The sequence below is a fragment of the Lonchura striata genome, chromosome 10 (genome assembly GCF_046129695.1).
Source record: "Lonchura striata isolate bLonStr1 chromosome 10, bLonStr1.mat, whole genome shotgun sequence".
Classification (NCBI taxonomy): Eukaryota; Metazoa; Chordata; class Aves; order Passeriformes; family Estrildidae; genus Lonchura; species Lonchura striata.
In genome coordinates this window covers 7,206,218-7,226,304 of record NC_134612.1, presented here as the reverse complement: position 1 = coordinate 7,226,304, position 20,087 = coordinate 7,206,218, and the positions used below count along the sequence as shown (strand labels likewise).

At 43.9% G+C, this 20,087-nt stretch overlaps 2 protein-coding genes across 11 annotated transcripts in view; one reads left to right on the top strand and one right to left on the bottom strand.

Moving 5' to 3' along the window:
* Positions 1-14,952, bottom strand: part of NEU2 (neuraminidase 2) — a 36,139-nt gene extending 21,187 nt beyond the window's left edge. For 2 of the 4 annotated variants that reach the window (XM_077785629.1, XM_021544375.3), the window contains exon 1: positions 11,397-11,506. Coding sequence is in view for 1 of the 4 variants with exons in the window: in XM_021544374.1 (XP_021400049.1) it covers positions 11,397-11,416 (20 nt within the window). In the remaining 3 variants the exon portion in view is untranslated. Of the gene's footprint in view, positions 1-4,796; positions 5,201-11,396; positions 11,507-14,857 lie in introns of those variants that run through there. The other 2 variants (XM_021544374.1, XM_021544379.2) reach the window with 2 other exon arrangements.
* Positions 1-20,087, top strand: part of NGEF (neuronal guanine nucleotide exchange factor) — a 47,889-nt gene that overhangs the window by 7,920 nt on the left and 19,882 nt on the right. The window contains exons 2-6 of one of the 7 annotated variants that reach the window (XM_021544366.3): positions 36-93; positions 2,878-3,249; positions 6,530-6,644; positions 16,237-16,422; positions 16,522-16,625. In XM_021544366.3, coding sequence (XP_021400041.1) covers positions 2,982-3,249; positions 6,530-6,644; positions 16,237-16,422; positions 16,522-16,625 — 673 coding nt within the window. In that variant the 5' untranslated portion in view covers positions 36-93; positions 2,878-2,981. The other 6 variants (XM_021544370.3, XM_021544367.2, XM_021544369.2 and 3 more) reach the window with 6 other exon arrangements.

The following is a 20,087-nucleotide window of genomic DNA, read 5'->3' as shown; positions in this document are numbered from 1 at the left end:
GCTTCACTGCTGTCATCTTTCCCTTTTCCCTACAGACTGCTACTTTGGTCTCCATGAGCTCCAGGGAAGTGTTTGCCTGCAAAGCACATTCAGGTGGGTGGTGACTCAAGCCATGTGATTTCAAAGTGGCATGTGAAACTACTTGGGAGGGGGTACTTCTGACAAAAGACCTGGCACTTATCTACCTCTGACTATCAGAGATGAATACCTTCTTCAAAAATTCTCTACAAACACTCAGACAGGGGTAGTTAAGGTCCACAAAGGCTTGAGTTATTCTCTGTCACAGAACAGTTTGACTGCTACCAGAAAAAAGTAATACTAAATTTGAATGTATCCTTCAAACATATCCCTAGTTTTTTAATACACCTAAATTACTGGAAAAATCAGGACTATTTGATTGACATATCAGTAAATGGTTTCTCAATACTTTCTTAGAGTATCAATTTTGAAATCAGAAGTATTGACTTCAGAAATGCATTCTGTTCTTGAATTCTTCATTGAAGAAAGTAAAAAACAGTATGTGTTGTTTATAACCACCACACTAAATGAGTGCCCCTCTGCCTCTCCTAGGAAACATTAAAGTCTCTCATCCATGGCTATCTTTGTTTCTGGTCAAGGATCTTGTTTGTTAGAGACTGTTTGATAACCTGGAAAAAAGTTAACTTTTCAGGACAGGCACCCTTCACTCTTCTGATGAGCAAAAGAAGGAGTATCTGGCAAAGAGAAGCACACAGGTTTTCCAGGGGTACTGAACACATAGATAAGTCTTTGGATAACCCAGCTGAGTGTCACCTGGCCATGCAGGGGGCTCCTTCTCTGCCAAGGAACTTTGTAAAAGCTCAATGACATCCATGTACTCTCATACTCACTGGGTAGGTGAAAGGGGAAAACAGTCTCATCCATGCACACGTGTGCATCTCTTTGCCTAATGATCCCTTTGGACATTTAATGGTTTTGAAACTACTCCTGACTGGAGAGCAGCTCCTGTGAAAACTTCACTCACTTTTTCAATAAAACACCAGCAGCAATTTGCAAAGCATTGCAAGTTACATCACCTTTGCAGAAGTCATGAGAGAGGCCCCACTAAGAGTCACATAGACAAGGGTGGCCACTTGAAGCACAGAGGAACTTTGATTTAGAGGAGATTATTATAGGTTCATCTCCTTGAGTGCCAAGGCATAAAATAACCTATAGAAAAGAAATAAATAAAATTTTAACAATTGTTAGAGTTTGGGGTTAAGTAGGATTACAGCTGTAATATTAATTGTAGTCCACTTAGAAGACATACTTCCATCACAGTTGCAAGGATCAAACCTTTGGGGCTCTAGTCTTGGGACAGAGAAAGGCAGAGGAAAAGAAATAGCCCCTTCTTTCTTTTCAAACTATCTCCAACAGCAGCTGTTTTTATTCCGTTGTTCCACACACCCACAGAAAAAGAGAGGCTTAGTGAAATGCTGTACCTCAGAGTAGTTTACAAACCAAACTTAACACCACCAACAACAAATACGTCCTTCATACACTTCTATTAACTCTGGAAACAGTCCCAGAGCAACTGCCATAGTTCCAAACAGTCCAAAAGGCAGAACTGAAGTCAGGATCCAAATTTAGAGCTGCATGCTGTGGTTAGGTTATGAAAGAAGAAAGCAGACCTTCTCCTCTGTAGAGCCAACAAGCTCTTGCCCAGTGCATGATTTCAGGGAGTGACCTTCTCTTTATAAGGATAAATCATAGTGCCTTCAAAAAATATTGGAAAGCAGAGAATTCACAGATGATGGCCCAACTGTCCCTGACATCCCAGGGTCTGCTAGAGTGACCCCAGGGGCAAGCATGGGAAATGTTTATGGAACACATGAGTCCACAGAGATTGCAGAAGACCCATAAAAAATAGAAACACCTACTTTCTAAGCTATCTTGTGCCTTGGATATACTGTAACATAACAAACCAATGTTACATGTGACTTCTTAAAACAGCATCTAACTAATCCACAGCACAGTTTTATGCCCTTCTCTCAGTCTACTGTCAATTTTATATTCACATTTTCTATATAGCATCTCTTTCTATTACTCATGACAGCTCCATCAGTCACAAAATCGTATTATATATTCAGGAAGACTTTGACAGCTGAAAGCATTCCGCAAAGGACCAGAGAATGTTTAAGTAATCCGTTCACATTTTACCCAGTCCCACAAAGACTGAAGGATCAACTGATTTTTTGCTGTTGTGATGTGCCTCCTAAAAATTCTTGGGAGTCCTGGTATAGTCCACATACTGACACACAGAGCAGAGGATTTTTGTGTCAATGAGGTGGTACACTGGCACTGGAGGGGAACTCTGAGAAAGCAAATCAAGCATCTGCACTATATAATCTTGTCTCTTCTACCTTCATGCTCTACGGTTATAGATTTTTCTTCACTTACCTGCATGGCAGGAGTGAGTGCTGTTGATAAGTATTAGAAGGCACCCAGCCCTGTAAAGGCATTAATTCTTCTATTACATGGAGAAATATACAGATAATAGACAGATTTATGGAGCTTTCTCTTCAGCTTTTTTCTTCTATTCAGTAACATTTTTACCTTCATAAAAAAGGAAGTGGGCACTATCTATTATACACTCTAAATCAACCAGTAATACCAAACCAAAATACAACTTTCTTCCAGTAACATCTGTCATATGTCATGGAATGACAACCATGAGCATATCAAAGCAATGTTCAGGACATTAGAATAAGGCTTGTAAGGTGATGATGTCAGAATGATCTCCGATAAAAAGTCCTGTGTAGTCCCTGTTATCCTAATCAGATGATGGACTATGGCCTCTGAACTAACCAGAACTTTGTCCTCACTTCTCCTGTTCTGTTCTGTTTTGTTTGTCTCCAGCTCTAATTCAGATAAAGCTGATGGAGTTTTGGAAGCTACCTGTCTTCTGCTGCTCTGCTGCTGATCCATCGTCTCAGTTGCCATAGAGACAAGTTCTGGAAGCCATGGATGAGCCTGGGAGAGAAGCCACCCACAGGCTCCCCACTGGTGGGCTCTGGCAAGGCCATTCTCAGCATGTGCTGAGAGAGTCAGGTTCGGTCTCTGAAGGTGAGGAAGAGTCAGCAGCTGCTAACCCAGTGACGCACGAGGGGGACTTGCACACACAGTACATTGCTATTCAAAGAAATTCCAGGTACTACCGATCCATGAGGCTTCCAAAAAGAGGGAAAAGAAAGACTTCAAGAGAGACAACTCACATGCAGCATGCTACAGGTGAGTACTGACCCAAACAGCATTGTTTCTTTTTCCAGTGAGATTAGGAACTAGAGAAGTCATTAGAACAGAAGGACAGCAAGACAGAAAGCAGCTCACCAGTCAGAACATAACAGAACACCCCTGCCCTACAGCACAGCAGGCAGAAGAGTGCTATCCTTCTTTCTTCAGCTTGGAAATGTAAAATGGTTGGATTTTTAAAGAAATCATTAGAGAATCTAAACATATGTGGGACTCTGCACTGCCACTCCTCTGCTCTGTAAGAGAAAAATAACTTAGAGAAAGACATGAAGCTGTCAATGAAGCAGGGGCTTCTTTAGCATACAGAAATGATATATCCAAAAGTACAGAAAACAGTCAGCAAAACCAGAGGAAATTTCAATGGCTCCTTCAGAGGGATGAACAAGTCTTTGTGAAAGTGCAGCTACTGCTACTTTGCACTGAAGAAGCTGTGAGAAACACCTAGGCTCCCTTTAAACAAGGAACCTGAAATAACAGGAGCACCATCCATAAAATACATGCACTCAGCTGTGACTTTGGTAGAAAAAGAATGAGTTGACTTTCCTTGAGTATGAATAGTCCAGAGCATTACTGCAAGGCTAGGCTGGAACCAGGCATCTTTCAGGTGCCAGAGCTGGAACCTTGTCTGTGAAAGAAGCAAGGGAAATATAGGAGAAATGAAGAGAGTGCCAGGAAATGAGCTACTGCAACACACTGAGAAGCACTGGAAACAGGGCTGCATGAAGGAAATTGAAGTGGTCTTAATCTAAGTCTGAAATGAGAGAGACCTGGAACTGGGAACAGAGAAAATGCCCTTTTCTTCCATCTCCCAGATACTTCGAGAAACTGAATTTTTAAACTCCTTCACAGCAAAGTTACCTTATCCTATTTTCAGGTTACAATCTAACAGAATCAATGCTCTGAACTATGAACTTTGGATAGCTGTATGAATCAAGAAGATACACCACTGCTTATGTTCCACTGCTGTGCAAACACTGAAAGCTATTGCTTTGTTATGTAACAGTAAAGCCCCCTCTTCAGCTCCTGAAAGTAGATCAAGTTCCTAAAAAAAAAAAAAAAAAAAAAAAGAACAGACATCCCCCACTACCCACTACCCAAATAACAGGGGTGTGGGAAATATCCCCAAGAAAATAGGTGTGTCCTGCCTGCCTCACCAAGGGAGCCATGCTATTTCAGTATAAAGGTCCATTCAACCCTGTGGCATGGACAGAAGGAAAATTCCCTCCTTTCTCCAAGTTTCCAAGCAGACAGCAGCAAAGAGATCCTGTTTAATATTCTGCTACTGTTGCATTGAAGTTTGTGGATAAACTGAGTGTTGTCTATGCCAGAGCAGAGCTGCCCTCCACCCTGTGGGTGAAGACAGGACCAAAGCAGAGCCATCTTCTCCTCGTTTCCCAGAGCACTGCTGCAGAGGCAGCATAGCACAGACCCAGCCTCCCTCCTGTTTCCGGGTGTCACAATGTCCCCACACTGTCCCCTGCGATCTGCAGCTGGCAGTGCAGCAGCAGCAGCACAGAAGGACTCACCTTCCTCATAGACCTGCAGCATCATGGCATCAGGATGTTGGCAGAGGAGAGCATCTCTTATGTCTTGGCAAGTGTCATTGAGGAAGGACAAGTTAAGAGAATGGCTTCTCTCTTAGCAACTCATTAGAGCATTCCACAACACTGACCTGTGCTTCTCTGCCACTCTCCTCCCTGTATTACCACTTCTGAAACAGGATTGGTTCCAAGCAGGGCTTTTCCTTCCATGCCTGCAATTGTTCAGCAGGCCACACTGGGGAACGTGTCTCTTCTCCAGTCTGTACAGCAAGACCTGGACTAGGAGCAATAGTTCTTTCTCTGAGGTAACTGTAGCAAGTCCTCCTCAGAACTACAGCCTTTAAATTCAGCTAGGATTGTGTAAGCAGCATTTCTGCTCTCTCTCTTTACTTCCCTGAATCCATTCCGTCTCCCAGAAACTAGACAGTGGGTGCTTCTCAACCAGCCTCATTTGTACTTCTGACAGCATTTGCTGACATGCATGGAAGCAAGGGATGGGTGAGCTATTTTATATTGCCTTCCAACCCATTTGGACAGCAGCTATCCAAGAATGTGACTCAAGCTCAAATGTTAACCTGTTCTCATTTTGCTTAGGGAACAACTGGAGGGGAGGAGAGGGGAAGGCAAGATGACAAGAAGAGACAGGAAAGACAGAGTAGGATACAAAATGAGAAAAATAAAGACTCAAGAAATGAGATCACAGAAAAACAATTTAAAATTATCTAAATCCAGCTGAGGAAAGGCTTCCATATCGGTACCCTTTGCACCAGCCCAACTTCGGCTCATAGCCTAGAAGCTGTGAAACATAATAGATGCTTTTCTTTAACTGGAAAAAAGCTGTTGGGTTGTTTTTGGTTTTTTAAGCAATCTTCTGTGACAGAAGGACAAAGTGTTTAAACTATCCAAAGTGAATAACTCAAACTACTGTTTCATAAGGCCTTGGCTCTATTTTAGGAAGTCTTAAAACTCTGAATGTCATCCCCTACCTCTGAAAATTGATTAAAAAGGTGCATCAGGCAGAGCACTGACCTGACTGTGCTGTCACCAGTGTGAAAGACAAACAGAATTATGACAGACCAAAATATTTCTAATAAAAAACCAGCAAGGCCATTTATCAACAAGCCCCAAACAATGGGAGATTTCATTTGAAAAGTGAGATGCATCCTCTCCTACCAACTATTGCAGTAGAGCCTTGGACTTAATGCAACTTTGACTCCCTGTGAAAGGACCAGTAGTTCATCTGAGGGGAATTGGAGAAGCAATTAAAAGTAAAGCTCCTCTCTCACCAAATCTAGCCTTGATTTATCTAGTAAACTGAACATCTTCAGAATGCAGATGCAGTAAAGCAGAACAGTAATGAAGCATTGATTTGGCAAACCAAATATTGGCATGAACAGGCACACATAGCTGAACATTTTCTGCCTAAATAATTGCACTGAAAATCACTCATGTTGGGACCCAGCCTGCAGTGGTGAGAATGTTACTCCCATACATAAGAACTGATAACCTAAATCCAACTTCACCTTTTCTCAGCTGCATTTGCATTACACAAGCGGATGACACTTCGATCTTGTTTGAAAATCAAAGCTAAAATGTAACCACCTTTATGTTTTGTGGTTTTCCTGTTGCCTTTGGTGTTAGCAAACCACTATATACAGTAAAGGTAAATTAGGAAAATTACTGTTTTAACACCCTCTTGGCTTTCTCTTATAACACAGGTTCACTCAAAAACTATGAGCCCATCAAAGAGCCTCTGAATGTTTTATCAGATACAGGTTCACCATCTCCAGCAAACTCTGATCCAACAACATTAGATGAATTATTGATCCAAAGGTAAGGAGGTTCCCATGCAGGGTATTCCCCATGCCTTTCCTGAAAACTAGTCAGTGGTGTCACAGTGAGAATGCTTCTTTTGGGAAGGACAGCTGGAGTAAGCTGTAGCTCTGATCCATGCCTTCTCACCTTGACTTGTGGTGCTGCTTTCAGTCTAAATGGCTTATACAGCAGAGTATTAGCATAGTGGGAAAAGGGTCTTATCAGTGTGGGTTTGGGAACGACAGTGAAGAAAAAAGGGAGAACAAGAAGACAGTAGGGAAGATGGAAAAAAGGGGAATGTGATGCAGGATCACCCAGCAGTGTTAGCAAATTGGGCAGACTGCCTTAAGCTGTTTCTTGAGAATAAGGAGAGCCTGTGAGCATTTTGTTATGGAACATCCCAGCATCAGGGTAATCCCATTCCTGGCCTTCACAGAGACCTCTTCTGAAGCCTGTTACACAATCCTGCATGGAAAACAGGATTTTATAGCTGAAGAAGTAGCTACAAATATTTTTTCTAAAATATCCAGACTTTTTGTTTGCTTTTTACTTTAAAGAGCTGATAAGCAACAGAGACTTTCAGTGTAGTCCTTTTTGGCCTACATCCCTCAACAACAAAGGTCTAGCAGAAGACCCTGGTCCCATAACTCAGAAATGTACATACATCCCATAAATCTGCCCTCACTCCTGCTCTCTTGCCACTGCAGCAAGGCAGAGAAAGGAGCAGCTACCTATCCCTGTATTTTCAAATCTAACTGAGGTTTTCTCCCAAACTTGTTCTCCAACTACTCACCTCCTGTGTGTACAGCTATGAGATAGTCCCTCCTTCTATCGTAGATTCAAGCTGGAAGCAGTAAGCACTTGTCCTCTAAGGGTGCATGCATCCTGCTGCACCATCTGGTCCTAATTACTGAGACCAGCTGTGTTGGGGTAATACAGTGTGCTTTCCCAGGCACCTTTCCTTGTGGAGAAGACTCCAACAGAACAATTTCATCCAAATGTCAAGTTTGATTTAAATAAATTAATTGCCTTGGCCAAAATTGATTGCCCCTTGGCCGTAAACTGAGCATATGAAACTAGACAGCCACAGTCTGCTGCAATGTCAAACCTATCTGTCTTCGTTTCCTTGAGGCATAATCATCACTGTCAGTCTGACATCCCGACACTGGCACTTAGGCAGCTCTGAAATGTGCAATTTCTGATTCTCCCTGGAGCTGGAAACAATGAGCCTGTGCTAGGAGTTGCTTGTATCAACTTGTATCATGCTGCTGTGCACAGGGCCTGGCAGGTCAGTACAGGTTCGAAGTCATGTGTCTGCTAAAAGCAGGCAGTCCTGCTGAGTGGCATCTCTGGAAATTGAGCATGGAGATTTAACAGAGAATGAGACCATAGTTCCAGCTCAAATTCAACCCATGTCCTCTTTCCTTCTCCAAAAGATCAGTTGTAATTTATAAGAGAACCACTAGAAAACTGCATTGGGAAAGCATGCAAGAGCCTAAAAAATGCCATTATTTGTAGTAATCAATAGTATCTCACTTCTATTTGGAAAAAAATGGCCATTATGCAGATAATACATTTAAAATATTGTTGGTCTCAAGAAATATATTTAATTTCCCCTCAAAAGAATACATCTGGTGCCTGTCAGCTAACCATTCTTCTGAAAGCAGAAGCTAGCAGTACAGAAGAGACAGTACAGGCACCTCTGACCAGGACTGGGAAGATCCATGACATTCTCAGGAGCAGATCACCACAGCCCTGAGGGCCAGCAGTGCTGCATCTCTTCACATTCAGGAGCATCCTACAGCAACCATATCAATACTAGGGCTGGGCAGTCACAATCCTTTCTCCTTGCATGAAGATAGTCAGCAAGTCTGACACAAATGGGTTCTTCACAGGCAAGGATGTCATTTCACATATAGCCGTGCTATATAATTCAGGGCAGGAAGTAAACACAACTGGGGAACATAGTAAAGAGCTCAGGAAAAAGAATTGTCATCTGCATTGTACTCAGATGGGATTTTGATTTGAATTTACATGTCTTTCAAAACCTTGAGAATAGTAGAGTAATCCACTGATCTCAGAACATTGATGTCTGAACATAAGTCCTCAAATATTATTGCTGGTGTTCCAAACTCTGGATGGGCATAGGCCATCCGTAAGGTACTTCCTGAGAGTTTTTATGCCTAACTATGCTCAAATTATATTTTTCCCCATTACCTTTCTCTTATGTGATCTCCAGCTCCCCCTAAGCACTCTAGAGCCTTCCACAACATTCCATAGCTTCCTCTCACTCTTGCCCATTGTACAAAGGTCCAAACCCCTACAATGACAAGCCACTTCCCACCAACTCAGCTGATTTGTCCTGACCATATCAGAGCTGAGGTTCTAGCACAACTTCTGCTTCCCAGAGTAACCAGAGCCAAAGCCCTGGAAGGAGCTGAACTCAAAAAGATGGTCTTTCATGCTGAGATCAGGCCTTCCAGATCCGGTGTGGCAGCCATTGTGCAGAGATCATCGAAAGCTGTCGCAGAAGGTACATTGGAAGAGAAACATGGCGTGAAATTTCACTTTGCAAAGTTCATAGAGGCCATTGGTCTACCAGTGCAGAGCAAACTATTTCTTTATGCTGCTTATGAAACCTCCGATTCAGATAAGCAAGGACCATCTAAAAACCCTTTGATCACATTTGATCTGAGCTCAAAGAATGGAAGTACTACAACAATGAATACAAATAGTCACCTCTGGCAGCAAGAGGGAATCTAGCTCGTTTGAATTCCTGCAAACACGTATATTAGAGAGAAGCAGTATACATGTGAAGTAGCACAGCACTATAAAGGGTGCTCATGTGAGTTTGGGTTAGCATCCCTTAGCCCAGCACTCTCGGTCCTGGGCAGCAGAGGGCACTGCTTTTATAGCCTGATTTAACCAGAAGAGCAGGAAAAGCCTCTGAAGAGTCTGGGACTGGGATTGCAAAAGGACTTGATTTGAGCAAGTTTCATTCTGCTTATGAAATACATTTCCTAACGTTACCGCCTCTTTATGCTGCCAGTGGTGCTTCAATTTGCAAGTGGTGAAGTCATAAATAGCTGGTGCAAACACCTGTTGACCAAATCTTTAAATTTTGTTGCTCTACAACAAATTTTTGTTCTTTCAGAGATAGATAAATAGGGGTTTTTTTCTATCCCTCTTTTTGTGCAATCTGCATCCTACAAAGTCTAAGAGAAACCATATTTGCAGGGAGAAGTATTTTAAAAAACAATAGATTTTCAGTAAAAATAGCCACTGTAGGTATTAAAATGTCATTACTGTCAAAACCTCATATTTCACAGGATCACCCAGAATAGCAAGCAATAACATACACAATTCTAATAAAGCATCCTTCAGCATATAGCCAATGTAGATCCCAATCCCAGCCTGCCCACCTATTCCACCCATTCTCTGCTTACCAGGTTTTTTCAGCCCATTTATATTTTCATTGCTGTGCAAGTTCTAGGCTTTGCCCTCTAGTGTCCCAATCTGATCTGCTTCATATGGACATGCCCTGAACCCCAAGTTCTCCATCAATCTCTTTGTTGCACTCTTTTTCTGTCAGCCTCAACTTGTAATTCTACACAATTTCCTCAGGCTACCATTTCCCAGACACATTCTTCTCACTTCCCCGCCTGTGGCTCAAATCTCAGTGTCCTTTTGGTCCTCAAGCTCTTCACCATTTGGCTCCTTATACAATCTTAGTAATCCACCCCTCCTCCTAGCTCCAGTGCCAAATTTTACAGTCTTTTCCAGTTCACCATTTCCTGAAGCATCCAGCTGTGGGTGAGTTCCTCTCTTCATAGCAGTCCTCTGGTCCAGAAGTAGACCTCTTCCTCACCATGTTTCAGTCTTGCTCCTTCTGTTTTTCAGTCAAGTGGATTTCTCATCATGCTGATCACAGAAATGGTCTTTATTCACAGAAAGTGCCTAGATCTGGACCAGGCAACTTTTACAGCTACAATATCAGAAATTCTCTCAGCCCTCAGCACAACACACATTCTCTCCATGGGCAGGAGCTCAGGAATTTTAGGTGCTAAAATCTAAGTCTGAAATTTATGTTCATTGTGGACAGTGGAAAAGGGCCTATAAGTCTATGGATTTTCATGAGTGCAGAGGAGATAAAACCCTTGCAATCCCAAAATGTCATTTTGTCTATCAACAGAAAGCAAAGCTTCTTGAAGGAGAGAATAACAGGAATCCAATAATATTTTCCAATAATAGGAAATTATTGGGAAACAGGGATCCAGTGATATTAAGTCTGATAATTTTTTTTTTAATATATTAAAAAATCTTGTCTCTGGCAGATGGTCAGTAAGTAAAAGGATAACCCTGATGATTATGAGAATCTAAATGTTAGAAGCACATAAAGATCTCATAAACAGAATTTCTGAATATTTTAGTTCTTGGTAAGGCTGCCAGTCCCAACAGATATAACTAAGGTGTTTTGATGAAAGGTTAAGGAGCTTCAGAAGAACAGATATGTTCCTAGGCTTTAGGATCTAAAAATACTAGGGATGAGAATTTCTGCCTGTCTACCATTAAAAAGTCAAAAATCAGGAATAGAAACTGCCCAGTCATAACGATTACTAAAATCACTGTTAAAATATACACATGAACAGAGGGAACCTGAATGAAACTGAGGTATGAAAAAGTCCTTCACTAGGTATAACATTCAAATCTATTAGTAGCTTCACACTTCTCAATAATTTGGTTAGCTCAGATTTAAAAAGTGCTTCTTACCTCATCTTGTGGCCTTTCATGGTGTGAAACTCCCACTGACTAGAAGAGTTTGGGGGATTTTTCCTGAATAAGATCTGCTGGGCTGCCTCTTCTCTTTTTAGTTTCTAGAAAAGGAGATATAATTTCTAAAAATTGCTATAAGACAACATTTAGAAAATGCATTTAAATTTCATTCGAAAACAAGCTCTTTGCATGGCTTTATTCTGAGGATTGCTTTTGATTTGAAATACACATAATAAATCTTAATTAAAATGATTACTCATTTTTCAAAATTACTAGTGCCTCAAAATAAAAAACAAAATTGGGAATTCATCCCTCAAGCGTAACTTAAATGAGATAATTGTGATAAACTAATTATAAACTCTCATAAATCATCACATTTTTAACACAACATGGACTAGGTCAGCCAGCATGTCAAATCTTTTCCAGCAGCAGTACAGTGAAGCTGGAAACAGTCTGCAACAACACAAACCCTTCTTTGCAGAATATATGCAAGCTCCCTTTGCCCACAGGGAGCTGAACCATGATCATGCTCATTGTCAATAGAACATGGCCACCAAGAATCATTTCCAATGCCTTTATGCTTGCAGACCCTAAGAGTTCCAGAGACAGAACTGGGATTTGGTCTATTGGGGCATCGCATGGCTTCTGTCACCACCAACAAGAGCAGAGGTCACACAGCGCTGCTTCTACAGTGCTGTGGGAGAATTATTATGGGGCATTTATGTATATTGTTCTAGTATCCAGATTCTTTCTTTCCCACTACAACTAGACAAGGAATTTTAGGATAAATTAAAGGAATTGTGGTGAGAAAACTGGTTTGTCATCATGAGTTTGTACTGATTTTGGTAACTGGGGAAAAACTCTTCAGGCTCTGGAACAAATTGCTTGTTGTTACAGTGAGAGAAAAAAGTACACCTCCTCTACACTCCTACCTCATGTTTAAGATTAGGTGGAGTAGGAACCTCTCCAGGCCTGAGCCTGCCATTTCACAACAGTGAAAAATTATCCAAGGTGGCACTGCCATGGTCTTGACATCCATCTGCACGTCTGCCACCTCTACTCTGTTGGCACTCACTTTGAGCTCACTCCGTAGTAAGACAATACACACATAGATCTAGCTCTACCAAAAAAGGATAATCATTTTCCAAGAGTTTAGCTGCCCAGACTTGCTTACTGTGAATGGGATAAGCTTGAGTGAGTGCTGGCATAAAAGCAGAGGTAGGTATTTGCCTCAGGGAGTAGAATAAAAAAAAAAAAAAGTAGAATTGAGCAGCTATACCAGCTTAAACTGCATACAAAATTCTAACAATTGTGGAAATAGGGAGGCATCTTATAGCTATTCTACTTCATAGAAATAGTTCAGTATTGACTGACTTAAAGTAGTATCTGGTGAATAGGTCATTTAGCATGTTCAAGAACCTTCCCAAGTGAACAGAGAAAGCAGAGCAGCTCCATGAAGAGACTGACCTGCCCTGAAACAGGCACTAACATGTGGGATGCAAGGGAATAATGCATCTCTGACTCGGACCTGGATCCCCCACCCCCAGCATGAAGATCCCAGTCGCCAGACCACTCTGACAGAATCACTTGTTTACCTGCCTTTAGTTTTTGTGTCAAACTTTAAAAGCTTTCTATTTTGTCCCCAAACAGAAAAGCAAGACATAGAAAATCCCAGTAAATTTTGTAGGACAAAAATATCTCATTCTTGCTAAATATAATTTTTGTGTTCCAGTCCCATGAGTACTGGGAACCCTCTGTCACCTTAGTTGGGAGAAAAAGTATTTCTCAGTATTTCTTGTTTTGTTTATGGATATTCTGTGTTAGAAGAATAAAACTGGGAAGGAAGGAAGGAAGAACAACATCTTTGAAAGATCAAATTACAATTAAGAAAGAAACAGTTGCAAAGGAAGGAAAAGTAGAGTACTGGTCATTGCTATGCAATGTAACAGCTCTCTGAGACACAGAAACATAAACTGGGCCTGCCATGGCCACCAGGAGCATTTCACTTCTAGCTGGTGTTTCACCTCCTCAGAGCTTCCACTGGGTTTATTATCATTATTGCTTTCTGTGATATTTTCAAGTTTTCATCTCAGACCATAAGTAAAATTATGTTGGAAAAAGTGAAGAAAAGGGAAGACAGGCAGGATCAAATTACCAGTTATGAGATCATAAGAAGATGCTTTCTATTTATGAATGTTTTTCATAGCATGACCCGGACATTTTTCTAAGAAGAAATTTCAATTTCCAACAGATTAAACCCTTGAGATTTAAACAATGTGAGGGGTTAGGAATCTGTTAAACTCTTAAAACATACTTCTGAAAGGCTTTGTTTTTTTTAGTTAATACATCCAAAAGTTATATTTAGATATATGTTCATTCTAGTAGTGTCAGTTAAGAGTTTATATACTGATTTCACTTTGAATACTGGAGAGAACTCCTCACTGCTCTTGGTCCTACCCTTGAGAAAACAGTAAACAGCATATCTGATTTTCCAGATTTCAGGGTATTGAAGAGGCTCAATTTTTCTAAAAAGCTTTTTAAAAGCTTACCCACTCTCTAAAATCCTTGACAATATTCTTACCCTGGTAGCAAGCCACCAAAAAATGAGCTTCAGATAGTTGATGCTGCTTAATCCCTTCCACAAGGTTTTGGCCACCCCCTCACTCACCTGGCTGCCTCAAACCCCTAATGGCCAGCGTTTAATGTCTGATAATGCAGTGACCATCTATCCAGTGACAATCTCAGCCACAGCTCTCAGGCTCTCATCCTCCTCTGTAAGTACAACACATGCTCCAGCTCTTACCCCCACCCTGGTATTTCCTTTCAGTTGCCTGGTTCTTCTGACCTCCTGGTCTGGAACTGCACAAAGACCACACTCGCAGCCCTCTCTGAGCTCTCAGTATTTCCAGCTGTTTTTCTTTCCTATTCTGCTTCTTAATGACTTCACAACTGAGCTCTCCTGTGTGCCAGATCTAGATCTAGTTCACATAAGCTGAAAGAGTTTCTCTGGACATATCGTCATGTGCTGATTAAAAGCTAACCTGACATATAATTTAGCAAAACCAATATAAAAACAATAAAAAGGAAGCCATTTTACACATGCAGACCAACACACGAATTTTACGTTGTTGCATAAAATGCTTTATCACATACAGAAAAAAAATCATGGTAATTTATCCAACAGGGAGAGAGCAAGCACAAGGAATAGCAGAGCATTTTTCCTCTGTTAACTCCTCAGTTGCAATGTGGTGCAGATGACTTTTTTTTTTTTTTTTTTTTTTTTTTTTGCTGAGGGTTACTAACGTGTGGTGAAGAGCTGCACCCAGCCTGTCCAGAACCACTTGAACTGATGCAAGGTTGTAACCGTACTCTGGAGCTCAAGAGAATTTATCCCTGAGGCAGAAAAACAATTACCTGAACGAAGACAGATATAGATTACTGAGTACTGAGATACTTACTTCCTAAACGAGGGAATATATCCTTATGGAAGTAGCGACGCTAAGAAAGGGGAGATGAGGGAAATGACCGAGCGGGTGCGAAGCCCTGCCGGAGAAGGAGAGGCGAATAGCAGCCAATCCTGTGGGGTAATCAGGAGTGCGCTTCCCGGCAGGAGGGATTAGGCTGAGTTTCCCAGTTACATTCCTCCATCTCAGGGTTTCACTCCTGGAGAAGAAATGCACCATATGCACCAGATCTGGAAGCAGTTCAGGAGAACCCCCCTCTGCCACCCCCTTTCCTCCCTCAAAGCCGGCGCCATCCACACATAAGCAGAGGCGCAGGGGATGGGGGGCAGCGCTGCACCCCGGGGCTGAGGGACGGGAGGTCAGTGCCGGGGCAGGACCTCCTCCCGGTGTGGGGTGGCCGTGCATGGAAGAGAGGGGCTGTGGCATGAGGTGGGAAGGGGTGTGTGGGTGCTCGCTGGGGGAGGGTGCTTTGCTGGGGAGGGAGGGAGCGGAGGAAAGGGCTTCCCTGCTTCGAGGGAAGAAGCCCGTCTGCAGGAGCTTGGGGGGATGGAGGTAGGGGGGCCTGTGAAGGTGGGGGGCCTCTGGGGCAGGGATTGCTGCCTTTTGGCGGAGCCCTTGGGGAGGAGGGAGTCAGCCTCCCGGCGGAGGAGGGACCTGCGCTGGAGGGAAACCGGAGGGCTGAGGAGGTCTCTGCGGGCAGGAGTACCGGGAGCGGGGTGGGGGGCTCTGAGAAGGGAGCTTGGGGAGGAGGGGAAGGACACGACACCTGAGGGGTCTGCGGGGGCTCGGGAAAGATTTTGGTGGCGTTGAGAAGGTCTGCAGGGAGGGCTCTGAGGAGCTCTGGGGGAACTCAGGGGTCAGGCGGGGGCTCTCAAGGCTCCGAGGAACAGGGTCTGGGAACTACCGGACTTCGAGGGTCTCGGGAGGGATTTGGGCAAGGCTGAGGGAGCTCCGCCGGCATTTGGCAGAACTCCGTGGAGCCTCGGAGGAAATGTGGGAAGGAGGAGAGAGGCTGCAAGGAGCCAGGGGGGCACTGAGAGGTTGGTGGAAGCCTGCGGGAAGGCTCTGAGGGGATCTTGAGGGGGTCTCTGTGGGGAAAATCTGGTAACGTTTTGAGGAGAGACTGAGGGGGCTATGAGAGGATTTGGATGGAGAGCCTCTGGGGATGCCTGACGGAAGGTCTGAGGGGAGGCTCTGAGGGGATTTGAGGAGGCTGTCTAGAGATGTTAGGGGAGAGCCATGGGGACGCTTTGGGAGAAGCGGGTGTGTGAGGAGAGACTCTGAGGAGGCTTGGGGGCTCAGAGGGCCGGAGCGGGGGCGGGCTGCGGGGGCGCCCCGGGGGCGGTTGCAAGTCCCCTTTCCCTCCCGTGCAGGCTGCTGCCTTCCTACCCCCGTTACCGTGGCAACCTCCCGGGCTCCCCCAGCCCCGCACCGCCGCTGCCGCTGCCGCCGGAGCTGCTGGGCAGCCGCCTGCCGCCACCAGACATGGAGCTACTGGCCGCGGCCCTCAGCGCCGCCTGCGCCTTCGACCAGGAGGGCTCGCCGGGACAGCTCAGCAGGTGAGGGGGGTGCTGAGGGCGGGGGCGCGGGCGGGCGTAGGGGCCGCTCTCCCGCCGCTGTCCCGCCACCGCTCTGAGGACGCCTCCGCCTCTCCGCAGGGTCCCCGCCGCCGCTGAGCAGACCCCTGCCCCCGGCACGGCCGCGGCACCGCCCGCACACCCCATGACGGCCGACTCCTGGAGGAACCTCATCGAGCACATCGGTAAGGAGCCGTGCCCACCGCGGGACGCCCGGCCGCCGCTCCGGCCTCACACAACTTCGCCGCTTCTCCCGCTCCCCGCACGGACGGCGGCACAGCAGCCCCTAGAGGTGCCCCTCAGCCCAGCCGGACTGCACCTGCCGGCCCCCTGAACCCCAAACCCAGAGCTAGAGACAAGCGCTGCACAGATGGGGGAGTTAAGGGCGGGGTAAGGGCTTGCGCTGCAGGTTCCCAGCTCCCTATCCTTGCTGGGAATCCCCTCACCATCATTACCGTGGCTTTTTGATGTCTTTAGGGGAATCAGTTTTGCACGTTGTCTGGCAGTGGATTAATGCTATCACGGAACAGCCTAACCTTGTTCATAAACAACGATTATTCTTGTGATTACGAAACAATCATTAAGGCTACCCCAAACTTCCTACTAAAATATGTTTTTGCATACTCCAGAAGGCATAAGCCTAAAGTATTTTTTTACCCATCTTGTTGGACATTAGTTGTATGCACCAGGTCCTGCATCTATTCAGTGTAACAGCCACTGGCATAGCGCTTTCAACACAAGAGTAAGTTATTTTATCCTTTGTGGTCTCTAAAAAGACAAAGTTGAGGTTATCTGGGTGCCTGTGGAGGAGAGGACTGTTAAGCTTTTGCTCTTGTGGTATTTTATTTTTTATCTTTATCTTTTGTGGGATGGGGAGAGGACCTCCACAGATTGTTTCTTGGTTTCCCATATCAGAATTGTGACATTCCTCAGAGGGATTTCATCAACAGCGAAGCTAAATCCCATCCTGAGGCAGGTTTTATGGTGGGAATATAGAAGCTTTGTTTTTAAACACTCCTGATCAGTTTCAGGAAATAGAATCAACATACTTGAACGAACCAGAGGGCAGGAATGTAGCACTTACCATGGGAAAATCGAACATATAACTCTCACAAGCAGCAATGCAAACCTCCCTGGCAGAAATGAGAAGGCTTCTTAGGCTGTCTCTGCTGTTTGCTGCAGGCTGTGGCATGCAAGGCTGATTCTTGGTACACCTGATGCCTCTGGGACAGTGCTGGAGAAAGAGGCTGGTGTGAAACCAGCAGCCTGCCAGCATCTGGCAGACAAACCATCTGAGTTTGGGGCCTCCTGGAGGAAAGTGGTGAACAATTTGCATGAGCGTTGCCAGATCTGTTACCCGCTTTTGGCTGTGTAGATCCTATCCTACCAAGGGAGCTGTGTCAAAACACTCTCAGTTTACTGGGACTGCGCACCTCAGAGGTGAGATAAAAATACTAAAACCAGGAGTGGTTCAGAGCAACCCAGTTGCTGTATTCATATATGTTTTTATGTGCTGTATATCAGAGGGAAGCTGTGCAAAAGCTCTGCACACATCAGTGTAACTGCAAGTAGGTTTGTTGCTCCTTTGTGGAAGAGACTGGGTTTTGACAGTCTGAGCTGTTATGTTTACCCCCACCAGAAATGTTACATCAAATAGCTGGAGCTCACTCACTTCTTCCTTCTCTCCTGCTTTTGAGACATTAGTGGACTCTTTGCTTGAAACTGGAGCAGAGAATTTCAGAGAAAACCTCTCTGGGTCTCCTGGGACTTTACATAGCTTTCAATGCAATAACATTTACTTTAAGAGCGCTGCTAACTCTCTAAGGCAAGGATTTCCACAATTAGTAACTAGTTTTTCAATTCCCCTCCCAGGTTTTAAGAGAGCTGGGAAGGGAGACTGTGACAGCAAAATTAAATGGAATAAACAAAAAGGGAAATGTCTATTATGTACTATAAAAATTATGTAAACATGCCTTATGAAGATCAGTCTTGAACACTTAAGTCAACAGATAACACCAAACTCATGCTCTGACTACAGGTCACAGTAGGGACAGTTTGGGACATTAAGCAATGAAGGGAGCTTATGAAGGCCTCTGACATTTTGTACTTGTTCACTTACTAAAAGTAAACATTTACTAAATAATTATATCATCTGAGTCACATTCAGCTATTGATCCCAGCTTTTTTTCTACACATTCAGTGAGTTCCTAGATGTTGTCTCCTTTCAATATGTCAAAACCTTGTTCCTTGACCTTGCATCTGTTACACCTCCTGTGCTGTGATCATCTCCTGTTCCATCTGGACAAGGCCTTGGCATAGCTACTCTTTCTCTCTCTTATCTACATCCTTTTTCTACCCATTGTAGCCTCTTTACCAACATATGGGTAGACCCTTAGGACAAAGACAGCAGGGATATCTTTTGTCATTGCTAGCACACCCTCCTTATTTCTTCCTACTCTTCTGCCTACGGATCTACCTGTCTTTTGTCTTTTTGCTGTACCATCTTTCTACTTTCTCCCCGTATTGCTCAACCTGGAAACAAAGCCAGCTTTCCTTATCTGGGTCTTATTTCCTTAAAAGCAAGAAACAAATAGTCTTGGGGATCTTTTAAAAAGGGCTACTCTTCAGATTTGCATGAAGGACCCTAAATTCACCTTACACAAAGCATCCTCTTACTTGCAAGGCAGAGCCAGCAGCACAACATGGCTGTATACCTGCAGTCAAACACTGCAAGTATAATTATCTCTAATTTGAGTAAAATAGATTACGTTTCAGTTTCCCAGTGTGTTTTCCCTTGAGTCAAGCACTGCCCACGCTGCTGCAGGATGTTGCTTCCCAGCTTTTCCTGCTGTCTATGGGGCAAAAAGAACCCAGAGCCCTCGAGCACAGGCTGGCCATATGGATCAGTACCACCAAAAACGGCTCCAATTTAGCAGGCTCTCTGCTACATACCTGAAGGAGTGTTTCCACTCTGCTACATCCTCAGAACTCTCTCTGATGGTGAAAAACAGCCTGAAATGCTTAGGAAAGCCATATAAACCTAGCTGACGCAGAGAGAAATTACATAAGTGGCAGCAGCATGCAAAACTTCAGGGGAAGTCTCCTCTGCTCAGTATTGTGTAGGAAGCTAACAGAAGACTGTATGGTTTCCTAGGCACAGCTACCCTTACTGCTATTTTAATCCGGTGTTGAACATCTTTCCAGGAAGAACAGATTAGAGGACACAGACTGCAGTAGCGCTGCGCTTATTCCTGTGCCTTTCCCCAGCATATTTCCTATATAGTTTTAACACTGACTGGTACAGAGCCTCATTGAAACTGGTCCAGAGATTTAATAGGCAACAACATCTATGTTTCTGCCTGCCTTAGACAAACTTTTAATCCCATTGTCTCTCACCTTATTACACACAGAATCTCAGATCAAATATCATGAATACATGTGACCAGATAAATTTTAACCCCTAATGATTAAAACAAAAATTATTTAGGCTAGTTTTGTTAACATCAAAGGCTTTTCTCTTTATTCATTCATGTTACACTGCAATTCAAGTATAAACCAAGGGAGATAATGTAAATTGTGCTTCAATTTCATTAAGGGAGGAAAGTGACTCAGTGTGCTTATGCTCTCCTGCCTTTACATGTCTTCTA